We start from the raw sequence: 19,166 nt of genomic DNA, 5'->3' as shown, positions 1-19,166 counted from the left end.
AAAAGCTACACATAATTGGTAGTGCCGCATCTGTAACAACCTATAATTATTATTAATCCAGCATACTAAATTCCATAAACAAATTCAAAAATGGATCTTTTCTGTTCATTTCGCTTCCCCAAAACATGAATAAAAGTAATCAAAAAGTCATGAATACTGTACCTCAAAATGGTATTGATAAAAACTACAAGCTGTCATGCAAAAACAAGCTCTAGTGTTGGAATGTGGCAGCACAAAAAATATTTGTTAAATAAAAAAGGTGCTTAGATTGTGCAAAAGTAGTAAACTTTTTGTACACATTACCTGTAATAAATGAAAAACAAACAAACTAAAAAAAACAGAAAAGAAACTCTGTGAAAAAAGGTATTTAAAAATCGCTCACATGTGACGGGGAAGGGAGGGTGGTGGGGAAGGGGAAACCGCAACAAAAATAATTTTGACACGCCAGGAAAATAAATGGGGCTCTAAAACCACCAAATGGGTAAGATTCCTAAAAAGTATCTGGTCCTTTAAGACCAAAACACTCTGGTCTTTATGAAGTTAGTTAATGACAAAGTTCTTATTTTCATTTTCCAGGTTGGAAAAGCAAAGACTGTGTTCCCAGATTAGTTGCCGATTACCTGTCAAATAAGTTTAATGTGGATGGATTAGTGAGTCATATCTTACCATTTGACCACATCAATGAGGGCTTTCACCTTTTGCGATCTGGACAAAGGTAAAAAAGCAAACATTGAAACTGTATTCAACTTTGCCAGTTTGTTACAATTTGTACAGTAACAGTACATGTGTTATATGCATATGGTCCTTTCTGGCATGTACAAAATAGCAATTATTAGTCCCAATTACTTAGTCATACTAAATCCACAAAACGGATATTGAATTTGGCTGTTGTCCTTTTTATCGTTATTATCTTGCATATTAATCAAATACAGATTATACAATCATATCCTCCAGTCATTCAGTACCTACGCCTTTGGTAAGCATTAGAAATCGGATAAATAATGGAAAGTAGAAAGATTCTGTGTGAATGCACAGATGTAATAGAGCTTCATATTCTAAACACAGTGATGGGAAGGAATGATGGATAGATAGACAGACATGATCAAAAAACAAAGTTAGCCAGATAGATACATACATACATGCTGTAAACCAATATGTAACTTCACAAACTAACTTTAATTGGTGTTCTTTCAGCATTCGTACAGTCCTGATGCTTTAAACAGGAGGTCTCGCTTATGCCTGGCGTTATCCATTCTACAGTAAAAGAAAATGGAATATTTTGGATTAAAAAATTCTTTATTTTTCCATAAATTGTTTTGATCTAAGTTGAAATTAAAGCATGTGCATGTCAGTATTTATTAGTCTTATGTAGAGATGAGCGAACGTACTCGGATAAGCACTACTCGTCCGAGTAATGTGCCTTATCCGAGTACCGCTGTACTCGTGCTGAAAGATTCGGGACGCGCTGCGGAGCGGGGAGCTGCAGGGGAGAGCGGGGAGGAACGGAGGGGAGATCTTTCTCTCCTTCTCTCCCGCCCGCTCTGCCCCGCTCCCCGCTGCGACTCACCTGTCAGCCGCAGCGGCACCCGAATCTTTCAGCACGAGTACAGCGGTACTCGGATAAGGCACATTACTCGGACGAGTAGTGCTTATCCGAGTACGTTCGCTCATCTCTAGTCTTATGCATTGTAATCTTTGTCAAATGTCTTTCATTATGGCAACACTTGTGAAATAATATAACTTGTGTCAGATTCTTAATAGAAATATATCAAGAACACAAGCAATGGTTTTTTAATGGCCAGTCAAATAAAGAAACTCCTGTTAAATGAAAACTCCAATAATCATTGATGCAAGAGTTAAACAGAAAGGCGCTCAGTTGAGAGGTACCCAAAAGTGGAGAACAAGCCTGTTTGAGCCTTAATGACCAGGCTAAATTTTGGAAATCTGACATACAAGTGCAGCACATAAGTAATTCACATTACTGTGTGATTAGGGCATTAGGGAGGTTTAGCCTCCTCAAGACATCAGAAATGAGAAAACAAGTTCATAAAGTCTGGTTAGATAATCAAGCAAAGTCCCAGAGACCACAGGTCTCATCTCCAGAATGCAGGCCCTCTAGGGAGTACGCTAAAGCTTTTGTATAGGTGTAGACATTAATTGAGGTGAATATAATGTCAGGGGGGAATTACACCACAGTCCCCACACTTTCTCAAATTTCCCAGGACACTTACGTCCCTTGTAGACTATGTAATTATATAACACCACTGAGTTGACTAACTTCCTCCACATTGAGAGTGAGGGGTTCTTATGATCCATCCACCGCAATGCAATCGTCTTTCTGGCGAGGAACAATGATTCTCTCAAAACATTTTTAATGTAGTGCTGCCAGCTTTCTTCGTCCAATATTCCAGAAAAAAGACATATCTCTGGGCTCGGGGGGACACGGACCCCCACAAGTTCAGAGAGGAGACCAGTGACCTCTCCCCCCTTTTTGTTTTAACAATAATTTTTATTGAATTTTCAGTAGTACATTTAATAGCAACAGTATTATCAATAGATTGTTCATCATGTTACAGTATAATGGCTACCAGCCTTTTATCAATAATGTTATGAACTTTTAATAAAAAGAAATGACAATCAGATGTTATCGTGCGTTGCATTTTCATTGTTATTGTCGGGAAAAACATTACTCAAGAGTAAACAATGGTCTGGCCAGGGCCAAATCACAATATGGGATGGAAAGAATAGGTATAGGGAAGAGTAGGAAGGAAGGGGGAGGGGGGATTCTCTCTCTCTCAGGGCCGATACCCCAAGGGTCAAAGGTCCCAGGAATCCAGATTTAGATTAATAGACTCGACCCCGCTGTGGGAAAGGTATAGTTTATCCATGGCGTCCAGATACTGAGGAATTTATCCCTTTTGTCCCCCGTTATCGAGGTTAGTTTTTCATTCATGAGATACCAATTTATTCGGCGTTTAACTTCAGAGAAATCCAGAGTAGCCTTACGCCAGGAATGAGCGATTGTTTGTTTTGTAGCTAGAAAGATAAATGAAATTAATTTTCTGGAGTTTGGGGGTACTTTCTCGATTTTTTTGTTCAGTAGAGCCTCCCATGGGTTTTTGCGCAGGTTATGGAACGTTACTGAATAGATTAGAGAGTACGTCCTAATTCATAGTCGTTTGACTCTAGGGCAGGAGCACCATGTATGGAGCATGTCGCCAGGGGACGAACAGCCTCGTAAACAGTTCTTTGAATATCCGGGGACCGCATGTGCCATTCGGGTGGGGACTAGATACCAACGCAGGAGAACTTTATATGAAGTCTCCAGCATTAATATTTTACGGGCCCCACAGTTGGTGGATTTCCATATCTGAGACCACTCCTCCTCGCTCAGAGCCCCCCCCTAGATCCCGCTCCCATCTAACAACATAAGGTAATTGTATGCGGAATTTGGTGTGAACCAGGTTCGAGTATATTTGGGAGATGAGGCCTTTTGCCTGTGAATATTTAAGGCAGTGGTTTTTCGAAAGGGGTGAGGGAGTATGAAGGTTTTGCATTCTTCAGTAGGGAAGTTGCCCAATTTTTTAATTGTAAGTAGCGGAATATTTCTGAGGATGGTAGGTCCTTATTCTTTTGTAGGATGGGGAACGCTGTCACACCTGCTTTTGAAAGTAGATGATGTAGTTTGGTGAAACCTCTATTTGTCCAATTTTGGAAAGCTAAAGGGGAGTCTAGACCTGGTGGAAATAAGGGGTTACGTAGGAGTGGCAAGAGAGGTAGGTGAGGGGAGATCAGATTCCCCGAAGTTTAAGGGAATGTTTTATAATGGGATTAGATATAGTGGGTCTATAGGTCGGGGGGATCCACAGTAATGAATCTAGTGTGAGGGGATGGATTTCCATGGTCTCTATGGAGAGCCAAAGGGGGGCATTTATAGCGGAGTGTAGGGAGGCTAATTGGGCCACCTGGGCTGCCTGGTAGTAGTTAGTTATATTCGGGGTTCCCAGACCTCCTTGTTGTCTATGCCTATACAGAGTGGAACGTGATACTCTGGGGATTGAGTTATTCCAGATGAAGCGGAGGGTCATCTGTTGAAGTGTTTTCAAGAGATGTCCAGGAACCTGTACTGGAAGAGCTCGAAAGAAATAGAGTAGTTTAGGAAGGAAGGACATCTTCAAGGAATTCACCCTTCCTATCCATGATATATGGTATCGGTTCCAACTTTCTAGTAGTTGACGTAGTTTGCGAAGGAGTGGTATATAATTTTGTGCATACAACAAGTCGTAGGAGTCAGTCAGATGCACTCCCAAGTAGTCCAGTGACCCCCTCATCCATTGGAATGAAAAGTTGGATTGAAATTGAGAGAGTGTGTATGAGGGCATGGTGAGGTTAAAGGCTTTTGATTTTGTTTCGTTAATTTTCAAGCCAGAGATTGACCCGAACCTGGACAGCTCCGTCAATAGATTCAGAATCGTAGTGTGGGGGGTTGATATTAAGGCAAGGATGTCATCTGCGAACATGCTAATTTTATGATGAACCCCGGCAAGTTCAATTCCTCTAATATCAGGATTATTGCGGATTTTTATGGGTAGTGGTTCTAAAGCTAAAATGAAGAGGAGTGGGGAAAGCGGGCAACCCTGCCTCGTACCACGCTGGATCGTGATATTAGCAGAGCAAAAGCCTTTATACCAGACAAAGGCTTTAGGAGAATTATATAAAATTCGTAGCCAGAATAAAAATTCTGTGGGGAATTTCCAGTGTTCTAAGATTGAGAACAGGTAAGACCATCTTAAGGTATCAAAGGCTTTGTAAACATCTAGAGAAAGTAGTATTGCAGGGATGCCCCTAGTTTGGCAAATGTGTGTAATCCTGCGAATACTATCTGGGGCTTGGCGGCCTGGGATGAAGCCTACTTGGTCTCTTCTGATAATGGATGGTAAGATTTTATTTAGTCCTGAGGCTAGGATCTTTGAGAGGAGTTTTAGGTCAATATTGATCAAGGAGATAGACCGGTAGTTTTGTTTGTCTAGCGGATCTCTATCGGGCTTGGGGTACATTGATATAGCTGCCCATAATGATGTTTGTCCTACTTGTTGGCTGTCTCGCATTGCGTTAAAATAATTTGCTAGATGGGTATGGAGAAACGGGGAGAATTTTTTGTAATAAGTGGCAGTGAAGCTGTCTGGCCCCGGGCGTTTGTTCACTTTCAGTGTTTTTATAGCGTTTTTGACCTCATCTGGAGTGATTTCTGCAGCCAACTGCTCCATAAATGTCTCTGGAAGGGTGGGAAGAGTAGTTTCTCTTAAGTATGTGTGTACTTGTTCAATTGGCATGTTTTGTGATTGGGAGTATAGTTTAGAACTGTCTAAATTCAGTTATTATAGTCAATGGGTTTGCCGTGATTGTTCCATGCTTTGTGCGGAGCCGTACAAAAGGGCTTGCTATAGGGTTTGCGCGTAGTCTTCGAGCTAGCGGAGTTGTCGGTTTGTTATTTAGAATGTAGTATTGCTGTCGGGACCAGTGTATTTTTCTTTCAAGTATGTCCGTGATGCATAAATCTAGTTCTGTCCTAGCTTGCATAAGCATGTTAACATTATCTCGTGATGGGTGTTTTTTTAGCAACTTCTTCTAATTGTAGTACTTTCTTCTCTAAGTCTGTTTGTCTTTGTAAATGTTCTCGCTTAACCCGTGATGATATCTGGATCATTATGCCCCGAAGTACTACTTTATGGGCTTCCCATAGGGAGATAGGAGATGCGTCGGAAGGGCTGTTGAGGTTGAAATATTCCTCAAGTTGAGGCGTTATTGAGGACACTATGTTGGGATGTGCCAGTAATGAATCATTGATAGTCCAGGAGGTGTTAGTGGGCTTTGACATTAATGAATCACATGTGATGGAAACTGGACTATGGTCAGACCAGGGGACCGAGAGAATCTTAGAATGTGATATTTGTGGTAAAAATGAAGCTGGTACTAATATGTGATCAATTCTTCTATATAGAGAATGTGGAGCAGAATAGTGTGTAAAGTCTTTAACCGTGGGATTAGCTTCCCGCCAGGAATCCACAAGGTGGTATTGTGAAAGGAGCTTTTTAAAGTTATATGAAATGGAGTGTTGTGGGTTTATATGAGATGTTGGGAGGATTACTGCGTTTCTGTCCAGGTTCGGGTCTAATATGCAGTTGGAGTCTCCGCATAAAATAATTGTACCACTTTTGTTGGCTTCTACTGTTTCTAGTAGTTTTGTAAAAAAAATGATTTGTCTTGAATTTGGGGCATAATATGCTACAATAGTAATCGGGACATCCTGAATAACTCCTGTCAGGATTAAGAAGCGGCCCTCGGGATCCGATGTAGTGGAGGTGTGAGTAAACGGGACAGAGCGACCAAAACAGATCATCACTCCCTTTGTTTTAGACGGCCCTGTTGCCGAAAAGAAGATAGGGTAATGAGGAGAAAGATAACGTGGGGAGGAATGGTCCGAGAAGTGGGTCTCTTGTAGGCATACGATGTCAGCATGAATGCTTTTATAATAACGGAAGGCTTTGGATCGTTTGCTGGGGGAATTGAAACCCTGCACATTGTGCGAGATTATTTTTAAGTCCATGGGAGGATATTTGGGGAGTTATAGTAATTGGAGAGCACTCTGATGTCTATCCCCCGAGAGAGAGAGAGAGAGGGAGGAGGAGGAGGGAGGCGAAGAACAAAGGGGGGAAGGAGAGAATGGCCAACATAGTGAAATAACATTGTGTATATGACAAATAGCTTGTCCATGAGGAGCTGCTTTTGTAAACATAGCAGCGAATACTATCAGAAACGGCACACTGGGTAGGTGCCAGAGAGGAACTTAAAGTTACAATGCAATTAAAAGAATAGGGGTAAGGAGACCCCCTTGTGGGGGGGGGATGGGAAGAAGGGAAGAGGAAGACCAATGGGAGAGGGCGAAGAAGGAGAGGGAAGAGAAGAGAGAAGAAGAAAAAGAAAAAGTAGGGGGGGGGGCGGAGGTACAAGTTATCTACTACATTTTTTACATGTATTGATTGGGAAGTCGATAGAGGCTGACGCCCAAATTTCTTCGACTCCCCAGTGGTGGGCTTGCTACTAAAACTGAAAACCATGGTTTAAAAAACAAGGGGAGTAGATATACAAGTAATGTGGAGTCTTGTGGGACTGTGGTTTTATATTTTGTAGACATTCAACGTGTCCCAGGTATTAACATCTAGTTCTAGATAAGGGAGAAATGATATTTATCAGACCTAGTATAGCAGCAAAACGGGTTAGCGGTAAGACTCCGTCCCTGGAAGATGTCCGGGTCCTGCTGATAGTCTTTGTAGGGCTAAAAACATTAGGTCTGTCTTCTATTTCCTTTTCCCCCTCACTCTCCCTCCTCCCCCCCTCATAACCACGTAGCGGCTTGTCCGGGAGTCCAAGAAGGTGTCAATCTTTTTAAGTATAAACTTTTCGAGGGGAAACCTTTAGAACAATGAGTAGAGTCTCCTGCTCAAAGGCAGGTCTGTATTGAGGTTCATGGGTCTTTATCGTTCTTGACGAATCTCCTGGGTGATCTTGAGGGTTGTGAGTTAGTTGGGGACTCTTGGACCGGTTGTGGGAATTGCAAATCTTCAAAGCAGCGTCTTGCTCCTTCTGTGGATAAGATAGTGTGGGATCCTGGAAGGTAAAGGTTAAACGGAATGGGAACCCCCATCTGTATTGAATTCTTTTCTGTTGTAGGATCTTCAAGTAGGGCTTGAAGGCTCTTCTTTTTGCTAGCGTTGAGGGAGCTAAGTCAGGGAAAATTTGATATTCATGTCCCTGGAATATGAGTTTAGATGTGGAACGAGCTGCCCGGAGAAGTTGTTCTTTTGTGCGGTGGTAATGCATTTTAAGAACTATGTCCCTTGGGGGGCCTCCTGGTTTGTGGGCTCGTAATGCCCTATGAACTCGGTCCATTTCCAGCCTTTCCATTGGTATATTGGGGCAAAGTTCTTGAAACAGAGCTGTTGTGGTAGATTGGAGGTCTTGGATGGATTCTGGGAGACCGCGGATCCGCAGGTTATCTCTTCGGGCTCTATTTTCGGCATCTTCTAATTTGTTGTGGAGGGTTAAGATTTCTTCATGGAGCTGATCTACCTCTTTTTCATGGGATTCGAGGACCGTCGTTGCATTATCCATCCGGTCATCCAATGCCGCTGTACGGTAGCCAAGGTCTCGAATCTCTTTAGTGAGTTTGGATGTTATGTCGTCAGAGGTTCTCTTAAGCATAAGTTGTATTTGGGGCAAGAGAGAATCGGATATTGAGGTTGTGATAGCTTCTGAATTGGTTGGGCCCGTAGGTGTTGAGATCTTGGCTGTTGGAGTTCCCTCCATCGATGAACGGGAGGACTCAACAGAAGCAGCTGATGGTAGCGTCAATCTTGAGGATCGTTTGGACGCTGTCTGGGATTGATCGCTTTTCCCTTGTTTTGCCTGAATGGGGTGACAGAAGATTGGTGAGAAGGGGGAGGGGAGAGGATCAGGGGTCTCCTTAGGCTGAATTCTTCCACTTAGCACCCAGCCTCAGTGCGGCTACATTGGGGCCATATGGTCACCCGTGTGGCCAAGTGTCGTCTGAAGCCGTTTTAGGGTTTTCGAACTGAGGTTACTGGTGTATGTTGCTGGTTCGGGTTTGTAACTTGTATCCTATATTGTGTGGCCGGGTTAGGTGAGCCTTGAGCTTGCTCTCTGGAAGGTTGCGGGTACTTCGTTGGTTTTATGGTTGAGTTATGAGGGATAGTAGACAACTCAAAGGTATATCGGTGATTAGTGAACGTTATTCACTGAAGACAGTATTTTGTTGATTTAATTGTAAGAACCAGCAGGATGGATTTTGAAGTTGTGGGTTATAGCAGTAGAAGTTATACTGGTGTATATCAAAGCTTGTGAAATATAATAGCGTTTGGCCTCAAGGTGGCAGCAGAGTGACAAAATCGAGGAGTTGAATATTAGCCTGTAGAAGACAGCTCCCTGAAGTAAATCCTAAAATGGAGGTCCTAGGATTTTCAATTCCCAGTGGGATTTGTAAAGCTGTTTACACTTGAGGGAGAAAGTAGGGCAATAATAAAATTGATTGATGTTATTTGCGCTTGTTTCTTTTGTAGTTTATTCTTCAGCTACAGTCTCTTTTGTATTTTAGAGGGCTGTGGGGGGAATCCTGCGGGATAGGGTACCACTTTAAGATGGCTGGTGCCTCGTGTATAGGGGGCCCGCTCCCCCTAGGCTGTATGGGATCTCGGGTGACTAAAGTACTCTCCGGTGAGTGGGAAAGGCAGAGTAAGGCCTCATGTCCACTGGCAAAAGAAGAATTAAAATCCGCAGTGGATTATAACTCTTCACCCGCACGCGGATCTGCGGCCCCATAGGAATGCATTGACCACCAGCGGGTAGATAGATACCCGCGGATGGTCAATAAAAGTGAATTAAAAAAATCATGGAGCATGAAAAAAATGGACATGCTCCATTTTCATGCGGGTCTCCTGCGGGGACGGCTCCCGCAGGCTTCTATTGAGGCCTATGGAAGCCGTCCGGGTCCGCGGGAGACCAGCGCCTGAATTACACTCACCTGCTCTGGGCGATGCAGATTTTCCTTCCTTCGCGGCCTGATCTTCCTTCTTCGCGGCCGGATCTTCTTTCTTCGGCCAGGCGGATGTGCCCGTTGCATGCGCGCGGCATGCAGCCGGCGTGCCGAGCACATCCGCCGGGCCGAAGAAAGAAGATTCGGCCGCGATGGAGAGAAGATCAAGCCGTGAAGCAGGAAAGATCCGGAGCGTGCGGAGAGGTGAGTAATTGTTACTTTAATGCCTTATGTCCGCGGGGCAGGAGGGACCCGCTACGGATTCTCCATGGAGAGTCCGTAGCGGGCCTGATTTTCCCCGTGGACATGAGGCCTAATACTCACTGCAGTCCCCGGTAACCTTGAAGTCTTCTCCAGCAGCAGTTCACAGCGCAGGGGAGCCTTCTATGCAGTATCAGCTGTCAGCGGTGCTGTGGGCAGAAGCCCCAACACAGCGTAAACTCCAGGTGATGTGGAGGAGTCCCTGTCACCCCAGCACTGGAGAGAAGGAGCAGCGCTTACCACGGGGAGGTATGCAGGGGAGCTTGAGGGATGCCGGCTATTGCAGGAGGACCAGTATGACAGGTGAGGTGCGGGATGGGATACTCCCGGGCCCCCGCGCTCCGGAGCGGGCCGCTGGATGAGGTGATCGGGCGCTCAGGGATGCGGCTGTAAGGACACCCGCAAGGTTAGGAAGGTTTAGGATAACCTTTGTTGGTGTAATTAGCGCAGTTTATAGTATTTTTCTTCTGTTTTTCTCTTCTAGTGGCGTGAGCAAAGGAGTCCTGCGTTCATTCTTCTTGGCTGCTAAACCACGCCCCTCTCCCCCAAATTTTTAAACAGGACACTCCCACATCATAGTCGGAATGCTCACAGGAACACCTAATGCAGTTTGTAGATTGTGTTCTGCCCATTTTTATAATCTTGCTGGAGTGAAGTAACACTGATACACTATATACAATTGGATCATTTTGTTATTGGCTGCTGAAGATACATATAGAGGGGATTCCAAGAGCTCCTGGAATGTATCCTCCTTAGTGTTGGTATCAGTGTCCTGCATTTCAACAGGGCAGAGGATATATCTTGAGAGGCTTGTAGTGAGATGAGGTGAGAGTACAGTGCCGATATACGGCCTTAGGGGCCCTGAGAACAAAGGATACCCATTTTGAGATCATGGGAAATAGCAGGTCTGGGCGGTAGAAACTGCACTTGCAAAGCATGTTTAACCTGGAGGAATCAATAGAAGTGGGAGCGAGGCAGACCACATTTGCTCTATAGCTGCTCAAATGAAGATAAGGTATTCTGGAAAAGCAGGAGATTGTCGGCATATAAAGCTACCCGATCTTCGTTATCCCCTACCGCGACACCTTTGAGTCTCTTGTAGCATCATAGCTAGCAATTCAATGGCCAGATCAAATAATATAGGGGATAGGGGACACTAGTTCCTCTATGTAACTGGAAGTAGGGGTAGCAGGACCCATTAATAGAAATAGCTGCTTGGGCGAATTTGTACAATAAGGTTATCCAATGAATGAAGGCCTCACCGAAGCCAAATCTCTGTAGAACCTGCAGAAGTAAGGGCCATTCAATGGAATCAAATGCTTGTGCCGCATCTAAGGAAGCCAAGGCCCAGTCCACACCGCCAGCCGCCCCCACCTGCGCCACCAATTGGGCCCTCTGTAACTTATCTCTGGTAGACTTCCCAGGCAAAAACCCTGTTTGATCCGGGTGGATTGAGTCCAGAATTATGGTATTGAGGCGATTAGCGAGAATTTTAGTCAAGAGTTTGTAATCAGTGCTAAGTAGGGAAATTGGCTTTAGGATTAGTACTATTGTAGCTTTGTAAAAGGATGAAGGAAGGGCTTTCCTCTCATAGTCTGCATTATACGTGGCAGGTAGGGCAGGGAGCAGAATGTCTTGGTATTTGGCATATACCTCAGTTGGAATACCATCAGGGCCTGGCGATCTACCCCCGGACATGCCCGAAAGTGCCCTGAGAATGATGGAATTTGGTGCTATGCAACTCAGTGTAAAACTGTTGAAACTGCATCCCGATCTGAACCCTGTCAAGTAGGACTTCATCCGAATCTGATCTAATGCATAGTATAGAGAGGGACGCTGAATTTTGATGGACCAAAAGAGCTAGCAAGCTGCTATATTGGTTGCCCTGTTCATAATATTTTTGCTTAACGAAGAAAGTGGACCTACGAGCCCTCTCTTGTAGGTATACAAGATATTGCCTTCCCTGGCTCAACCACCATGTTCTATTGTCGTTCAAGGCGTCCGCGACATAGGTTGCTTCCAGTTTGGAGTATTCAGACGCCATCTGTTGCTCACATCGAAGTGTTTTGTTTAATGAAAGAAGTGGATGAGGGCAGGCAACCCCTGAGAAATGCCTTAAGGGTTTCCCAGAGTACTGTTGGATTGTCATCAGGACTATTTATTTCTAGAAAGCCAATAAGTTGATCAAGTATGCAAGCATGTGGGTCGAATAGACTTAGCCAGAAGGGAGGTATTCTTCAACCATGCCTGTCAGTCCTGCCATTTGCCTTACCAAATTTGGCCAAAAGGGGAGAATGGTCTGAGACCCCCCTAGGACGGTATTGTACTTTGGAAACTATTGTGCAGGTGCAAAAATGTAATCAATACGTGACAGGTAGTTGCTACCGTCTGAGTAGCACAAAAACTCCCAATCTGCTGGATGTTTAGCTCTATCTTTCCTGCCAGACCACCTCCTGAGTAAATGAAGCCAGTACTGTAGGAAGTAGGGTAATGGAGATGGGCTGAATAGCATTAAATTTGCCTAATGACGTATCAAGCAGCATATTAAAGTCACCCACACAGACAAGTTGATATGATTGTGGTCAGCAGGGCCACCCGCCAAGACAGAATTCACCCACCCTTCAGGGGTTTGCTATAAGCAGTAAAAGTTTTTTTGTGTAGGTAGCTGGCTTCAGCTGATGGGAGGCCAGGGCCTAGGTCTAGGCGCTGCAGAGGCATCACAGCTCAGATCGGATTTGACGATAAGGGCCGTCCACTCCCTGTGGAGAACATAAGTGAAATATGAGCAGTGCAATGTAGAAACCAGAAGAAGTTCGGAATCCAGAAGCTGAGCTCCCAGCAGGAGATGAACAGAGCAGGGTGTAAAATCCTCGACGCTTATATCAAATGTACAAAAGTACATACTGAGGGTATTGTGCACCACTCATATATCAAAGGGAAGGAGTAGTAGTGCTGAAGTATCCCTATCCCCAGCTATATTGTAACCGCAGGGGAACAGAGCATGCATGATTTGCAGACCACTACAGAGCTAGTTCTTATTGGAGAAGTGGAAACTTCCTATCTCAGTCTTCAGCCATGTGCTGTAGCTGTTCCGCCCCACCCCCACTCAAGCAGCAGCTTCCGACCAAGATGGAGGATCCGTCCCTCAGGTCTCAGCACTCTCCCACCAATGTCCGTAGTGGTGAAGGTGTTCCCGGACTGTCATGGAAGCCACAGCCACCAATTGTGCTATCGCTCACTCGCAGCCTCCGCAGCAGATTTCAGCGGGCAGCGCTAACGAAGGCCCTCCAGTGTCATCAGCGCACCTCCACGGCCTCCTAAATGAGGTTAGAGGAGGTGTTGCCCCGCACCCGATGACCAGCTCCCTGCTGGTACCTCAGGTCTCATCCACCGGGTTCCACAGAGATGATCAGCAGGGAAGGAACTGCGAACACCAGCGCTGCCTCCTCTGCTTCCATCCTCCACATGAATCGGCCCCCACAGTGCGCGGTGAGTAAAAGAGGTAGGCCCTGGTCCTGAGTTCCCTGCTCCACACTCAGATCTACTCTGGAGCCGCACCAGAACTGCCGCCGACGTGACCTTCGACACCAGCGCAGTCCCAAGACACCCGTGCAAAGTAGGGAGTTAAGTATGTGCCTAGATTACCAGGATCTCCACGGAGCCTCTCTTAGGTGCCTCTGTTCTTCATGGTCGCTAGCCACGCCCCCCGACATGTGACATAGACTTTACCATAGAATTACTCCCTAAAGGTTTTGCATTTCCAAGTGATTCTGACATTGCTTTTTCGACACATATTGTACTTCATTTAGGTGATAAAAATAGACCAATAGTATTTGTGTATAATTATTAAAAGCGTCAAAATTTAGAAAATTGTGAAAAACTTTTTCACATTTTCAACAATATGTCAAATATTGTTTGTCAAAAATATGCCCTGTTGTGCATACAGACATAATATTAGGGCCACAAAACACACTTGTAGAGCCCTTAAGCAGCCAAAACGATGAAGAACCCCCACAAATGACCCAAATTTGAAAACTAGACCACTTAATGCATTAATCTAGGGGTGTACTGCGTGTTTTGATCCCACAGTCTTTGAAGGAATCTAAGCAAAGCAAAAGGAAAAAATTACAATTTTGAATATGAATGAAGACTTTCACCCCAAAATGGATCTCCATTTTTATTCAGAAACATACCCATTGTGGCCCTAATGTTATGTTCACATGCACAACGGGGCACAAACCAAAAGGAGCATTACACTTTAACTGTCTTTTAACTTTTACGTGATCGTCATTATTCTTAGGATAACTCACTGTAGCCCTCAGCCACTGCTCCAGACTGTCGGCTACCTTTAGTAGCCAGGAGCAAGGAAATATTAAATTTTCCAGGCCCTCCCCAGCTTCTGTGCCTCTGTCCATCATTTTGGCAACGGGTGCATGTTCCGAAGCTGGGAAAAGGTCCGTGGATAAGGATCCCATCCGGGGGACATCGCCTGACGCCTTAGATCAGTAATTTCACCTCTCCTCATGGTTCGAATCTGTAATGAGAGGTAAACTTTAGCTTTTTTTTACTTTTAGGTGATCATCATTATCCATTGGATAACGGCGATCATGTGACCAAGAACTGCGTACCCCCAGGAGATCTCCAGGCTCTCAGATACGTTTAGTAGCCAGGAGCAGGGAGATTTTAAATCACTGTGGCAATCCGTGGCTTTTGCGCATGGGTCTGCCATTTTGGCGACAGGCACGTGCGCAGAAGCTGGGGTAAGGTCCACGGAGAAATCTGGGGGCTTTAGGTACATTATTTCATCTCATTTAAAATCCCGCCTGCTGAAAGAGCTGAATGTGATTGGCTGAGGTGCTCAGCCAATCACAGGCAGCTCTCACCCGTCATGCATTCGCAGCAGGCACGGCTCCATTGACAGCAAGCACGCAGCTGTGTTCACGTGTTTTTTTGCTCGTACCTAGGTGCGCACGTATGTACACACCTAAGTTCGCACAAAAACATGCTCGTGTGAACCCACCCTACAGAAGGATGAAAAAAGTCTATAGGCTGGTCTATTTAACTAAGGGGCTAAATAAGGGATTAGAAAAATTAGTACCTCCACTGGTTGTGCAGTGATACAGTGCCATAAAATCGCAAAAAAAGCTCAAATGGCAGCCAGTAAAAATGGGGAGTCCGAGCAGGGCGTACCAAAAGAGAAAATGCCATATAAAAAACAATATTTTATTGACAACCCATGAAAGAATATCTAAAAAGATCAATCGCCAAAGGAAAAACACTGAGCCATGGGTGAAGAATTCCAGCTTTTGTTATTTCAGTTGTTACCCCGTCAGGTGTTTAAAAAAAAAGTTACACTACTTTACATTTCATTTTTTAGTATTAATCTTGATATAACTGTAAACAAGTGAACAATTAAGGATACATTATGACACACACTCTAAAGATGCATCTTTAACTGTATAGTACAATGTGTGAACCGTCGGTGCACGGACTCCAAAAGACTGCAGAAATGGCTCTATGCTATCTGGCAGCAAAATTTAGTTACTGTAAGTTGGGATGTAGAACCTTCATGGATTGGACTAATTTTCCCAGCATGTCCCACAGATGATGACCGCATTGCAATGCAGAGAATTTGGAGAGCAAGTCAAATTAATTTCTGAATAATTTTTGAAGTGTGGCAGGGTGCATTGTTCTGCTGAATGATGCCGCTGACCTTTGGGAATACTATTGCCATGAAGGCATGTACTAGGCTTGCAACAATCACCTGAGGCCCAAAAAGTAGTTCCACCTTTGGCCTGTAAAAAAGCTCTGAAGCTACTAGTGTTTGGTGGCCCTCTTTGCTTCTTGACCACTAGACATGCCTCTATGATCCAGTTGAAGAAATTTCACCTAGAGTTTGAGAGGGGGCGCATTATTAGAATGTAAGAAGCTGGATGGTCGTATCAATGAATAACCAACCTCCTAAGTGATGCCATAGCCCTGCCCCTTGTGATGTCATAGCTCTGCCCCCTGGAGCCGTCATAGCTGGTCATAACACACTAAGAATACAACTAAGCCGTTATTATGTCAGACACAGACCAGCGGTCCTAACAGGAGACACTGACCTACCGTCACCACAGAGATCCGGCGGGCTGGCGGGCCTGTGGTGACATCACTGATGTGGGAGGAGCCATTCTAGAGTTTGGTAGTACTGTATACTGGATAAACCAACAGAAACTACAAGAACTTGTAATAATGTCACCATCATGTGATCACCTGTGTGGGTAGAGTCAGGGGTCACATGACCAGGGGCTCATCACTGCATCCAGGAGCTGTGTGTGTCATATGCGCAGTCAGCCTAAATGTAATAGAGCTGCGAGTGGCTGTTTGTCTAATGTGCTGTGCGTGTAATGGTTATAGTCATGTACGTCATGTAGCACAGCTGTGTCTGTCACGTGCAATTCATGTAGCACAGCTGTGTCTGTGCTGTGACGTGGATGTCATGTAGCAGAGCTGAGTTTGTAACATGCGCATGTACTATGGCACAGCTTTGTCTGTCACTCGCATATAATGTAGCAGAGCTGTGTTTGTACCATGCGCATGTCATTTACCATCGCTGTGTCTGTGACATGTATGTCACGTAGCTGAGCTGTTTCTGTGACGCACATAGCATCTAGAACAGCTGTGTGTGTCTGTCACACGCCGATGTACCACAGCTGTGGGTATGCGTGATGTGCATGTAACAGAGCTATATGGCGCATTGCGCCATCAGAAACACTGGTACTATAATTTCCTAATAATTACTAGTCTGTGTGTATAATGGGCATAGTGTAACTAGCTGCTGAACATTTAAGAGTGGAGGGCATGCAGCCCTAAACATTTGCTGAGGAAACGACCCGGGAGGTACATAACCTCCAGCGCCCTGGCCCAGCCCACCCCTGAACTTGCATGAGCTTAATTTAACTTCAGTGCAAAGTTTCAAATATTTCTTAAAACTACAGAGTATTCTGCTCAAGCTACAGAAAGTAAACCAATATTTTTGAAGGATGAACAAAACAGGGCAATATCACGCACACCCACAGCTGTGTTACATAGCTAGAAGAATTGCATTGCATTGTTCACTCTAATGGCACATAAGGTCATAACACAAATATTTGGCACTTTTGTCTTTACATTGTTTACCTTTGAAAGGAATGTTATCATTATCCACTCTTAATAACTGTACGTATATTTGGAATCTGCAGCCAAACGTTTCTGGGGAGTTAAAATGTCATCTGTTACCTGTACAGATGAGATGTTCCACCTGCAACAAGCCTTGTCAGTATCACAGCATGAGTCAACTCATCCAGTTTTCTGGGCAGTCACCAAAGTTTTTGTCCCCTCACTGGGTGACCACTTCAATTCACTTTTTTTCTTATTATCCCGGTTCATGTGCTTAGGTCGAGTAAGTAAGCAGCTGCTCTGTTATCTGCCGGCAACAAACATGGCTCCTCATGAGACTCTATGGAGCCTCTTGTATAAAAGGTAAAGGTAAAGTCCCCTGATGCAAGAACTGAGTCATGACTGACTCATTAGGTAGGCTGTTTTTGTAGGGTGCCATTGCCTTCTCCTGTCATCTTTTACCGCCTAGCAAGCTGGGTACTCATTTTACTGACCACAGAAGGATGGAAGGCTGAGTCAACATTGAACCACGTGGGGATTAAACCCGCAACATTCAGGTCATGACTGTATTTCTGCTGCCTTAGCACTCTGCACCTCACGAGGCTCATAAAGGTACAATGCCATAAACATTTATGGCTTCTTGTGTTATTACCAAAAGAGTGTGGTTTCTTTTCAGGATTTTCAATGTTTTGAACTGAGAAGTTGCAATTTTAATGACCCTTTTAGACAGAGCGAGAATCTCACGATTCTCGTTTGATAAGACGAACAAGCTGGTGATTTCATCACCAGCTCATCCACACTTGGGCAGCCTGTTTAGACTGCATGATTCTCGTTGAGTATCATGCAGTTCTCGCTCAGTGTTACATTCCTATGTGGTATACTGAACGATCAGTGTTTGATGTGCACGAGCTGGCGCTAGTTTTTATGCCGGCTGAAACTTAACGACATATGAAAAACGCTCGATTCTCGTATATTGCTTAGTCATTAGCTCATGTCTAAGCTGAATGATTATTGTTCAGTTTCGCTCATTTGAACAATTTTCTGAACAATAATCATTCCATCTAAACGCACCTTGTCTACTCGCAACAGAAATTTGGCTGGGTGGGGGAGGGAATGTGATTTGGATCTTCTTAACTTGTGTCCAACTTCAACCATTTTCTGTTATTTATTGGGAAGGTCATATGAATAGATGTAAATGATGTTTGCAACGCAGTATTATAGTTTTTCAGCCATTAAAAAAAGTTGACAATTTGAGGCTAATGTTGATGAAAACTGAGTTTCACATTGAAATTACTAATTCAGGTAATGAATATTCTCTGTAAGTGATGAGCTCGTCGGGTAATGCCACATGACCATGTATTGACCACAGTGTATGCCCACACTTGGGGCCAAATGTATTTTTTTATTAGGGTATAGGGAATCTGTACATGAAAGTCACCATTTTAAATGCAACTACTGTATTCTTATTGGTATTACTTGAAAGGCCACCCCATTTTGCTGCATCCCACTGCATGAGTACTGTATTTTTCAATGATGTGCTCTTCAAAGTTGACATCTCTGCAAATCTATTATGGCATTACCTAGTGAGTATTCACACACATTAGGTACTGTTCTTTATTATTTATTTATAAAAATCCTCAATTTCTTCCTGCCCTACAGTGTACTATTAGATCGCTGTGGAAAGGTAGTTCCTATGACCTGGGATAATATGTCACAGTGGTGGCATGGGATAGAGGCTATGCCTGCACCATCACTTTCAAGTGCCAACTGTACGATAGATATAACTCCATTCCCAGTTGATTAACCAATCAACCTCTTAGATGCCAGAGTCAGTTGTGACCATGCATTTGTGGTTGAAAAAGAGGGGGCTCCCTCTTTCATCACATCATCCCTCCACAATGCAACCTTGGAGGTGAGGGAGATGGGATGTCATGACAACCAGAAGCCTATTAATGGCCAAAATAATCAGGGTAGGGTATATCGAGCGCTGGTTGTTATTGGCTGGCGCTCGATCCAATCACAGCACTTAGTTATACAGTGCTGACGGCGGGGGAATTGAAAACCAAGCTAGGGAAATGACAGCAAGGAGAAGTCTGAAGCAGCTTGCCGCACTGCCAGGGAGACCATCGTATTGGGGACACAGACACCGGCTGAG

General features: G+C 44.3%; 1 protein-coding gene across 1 annotated transcript in view; it reads left to right on the top strand.

The window, feature by feature from the left end:
• Positions 1 to 1,342, top strand: part of LOC136573620 (alcohol dehydrogenase 1-like) — a 33,627-nt gene extending 32,285 nt beyond the window's left edge. Inside the window, exons 8-9 of the mRNA XM_066574892.1 lie at positions 577 to 715; positions 1,195 to 1,342. Coding sequence (XP_066430989.1) covers positions 577 to 715; positions 1,195 to 1,219 — 164 coding nt within the window. The 3' untranslated portion in view covers positions 1,220 to 1,342. The remainder of the gene's footprint in view (positions 1 to 576; positions 716 to 1,194) is intronic.
• Positions 1,343 to 19,166: the final 17,824 nt, after the last annotated feature.

This window comes from Eleutherodactylus coqui, chromosome 7 (assembly GCF_035609145.1).
Source record: "Eleutherodactylus coqui strain aEleCoq1 chromosome 7, aEleCoq1.hap1, whole genome shotgun sequence".
Lineage (NCBI taxonomy): Eukaryota > Metazoa > Chordata > Amphibia > Anura > Eleutherodactylidae > Eleutherodactylus > Eleutherodactylus coqui.
The sequence above is the reverse complement of the archived record's forward strand: the minus strand, read 5'-3'. Positions and strand labels throughout refer to the sequence as shown.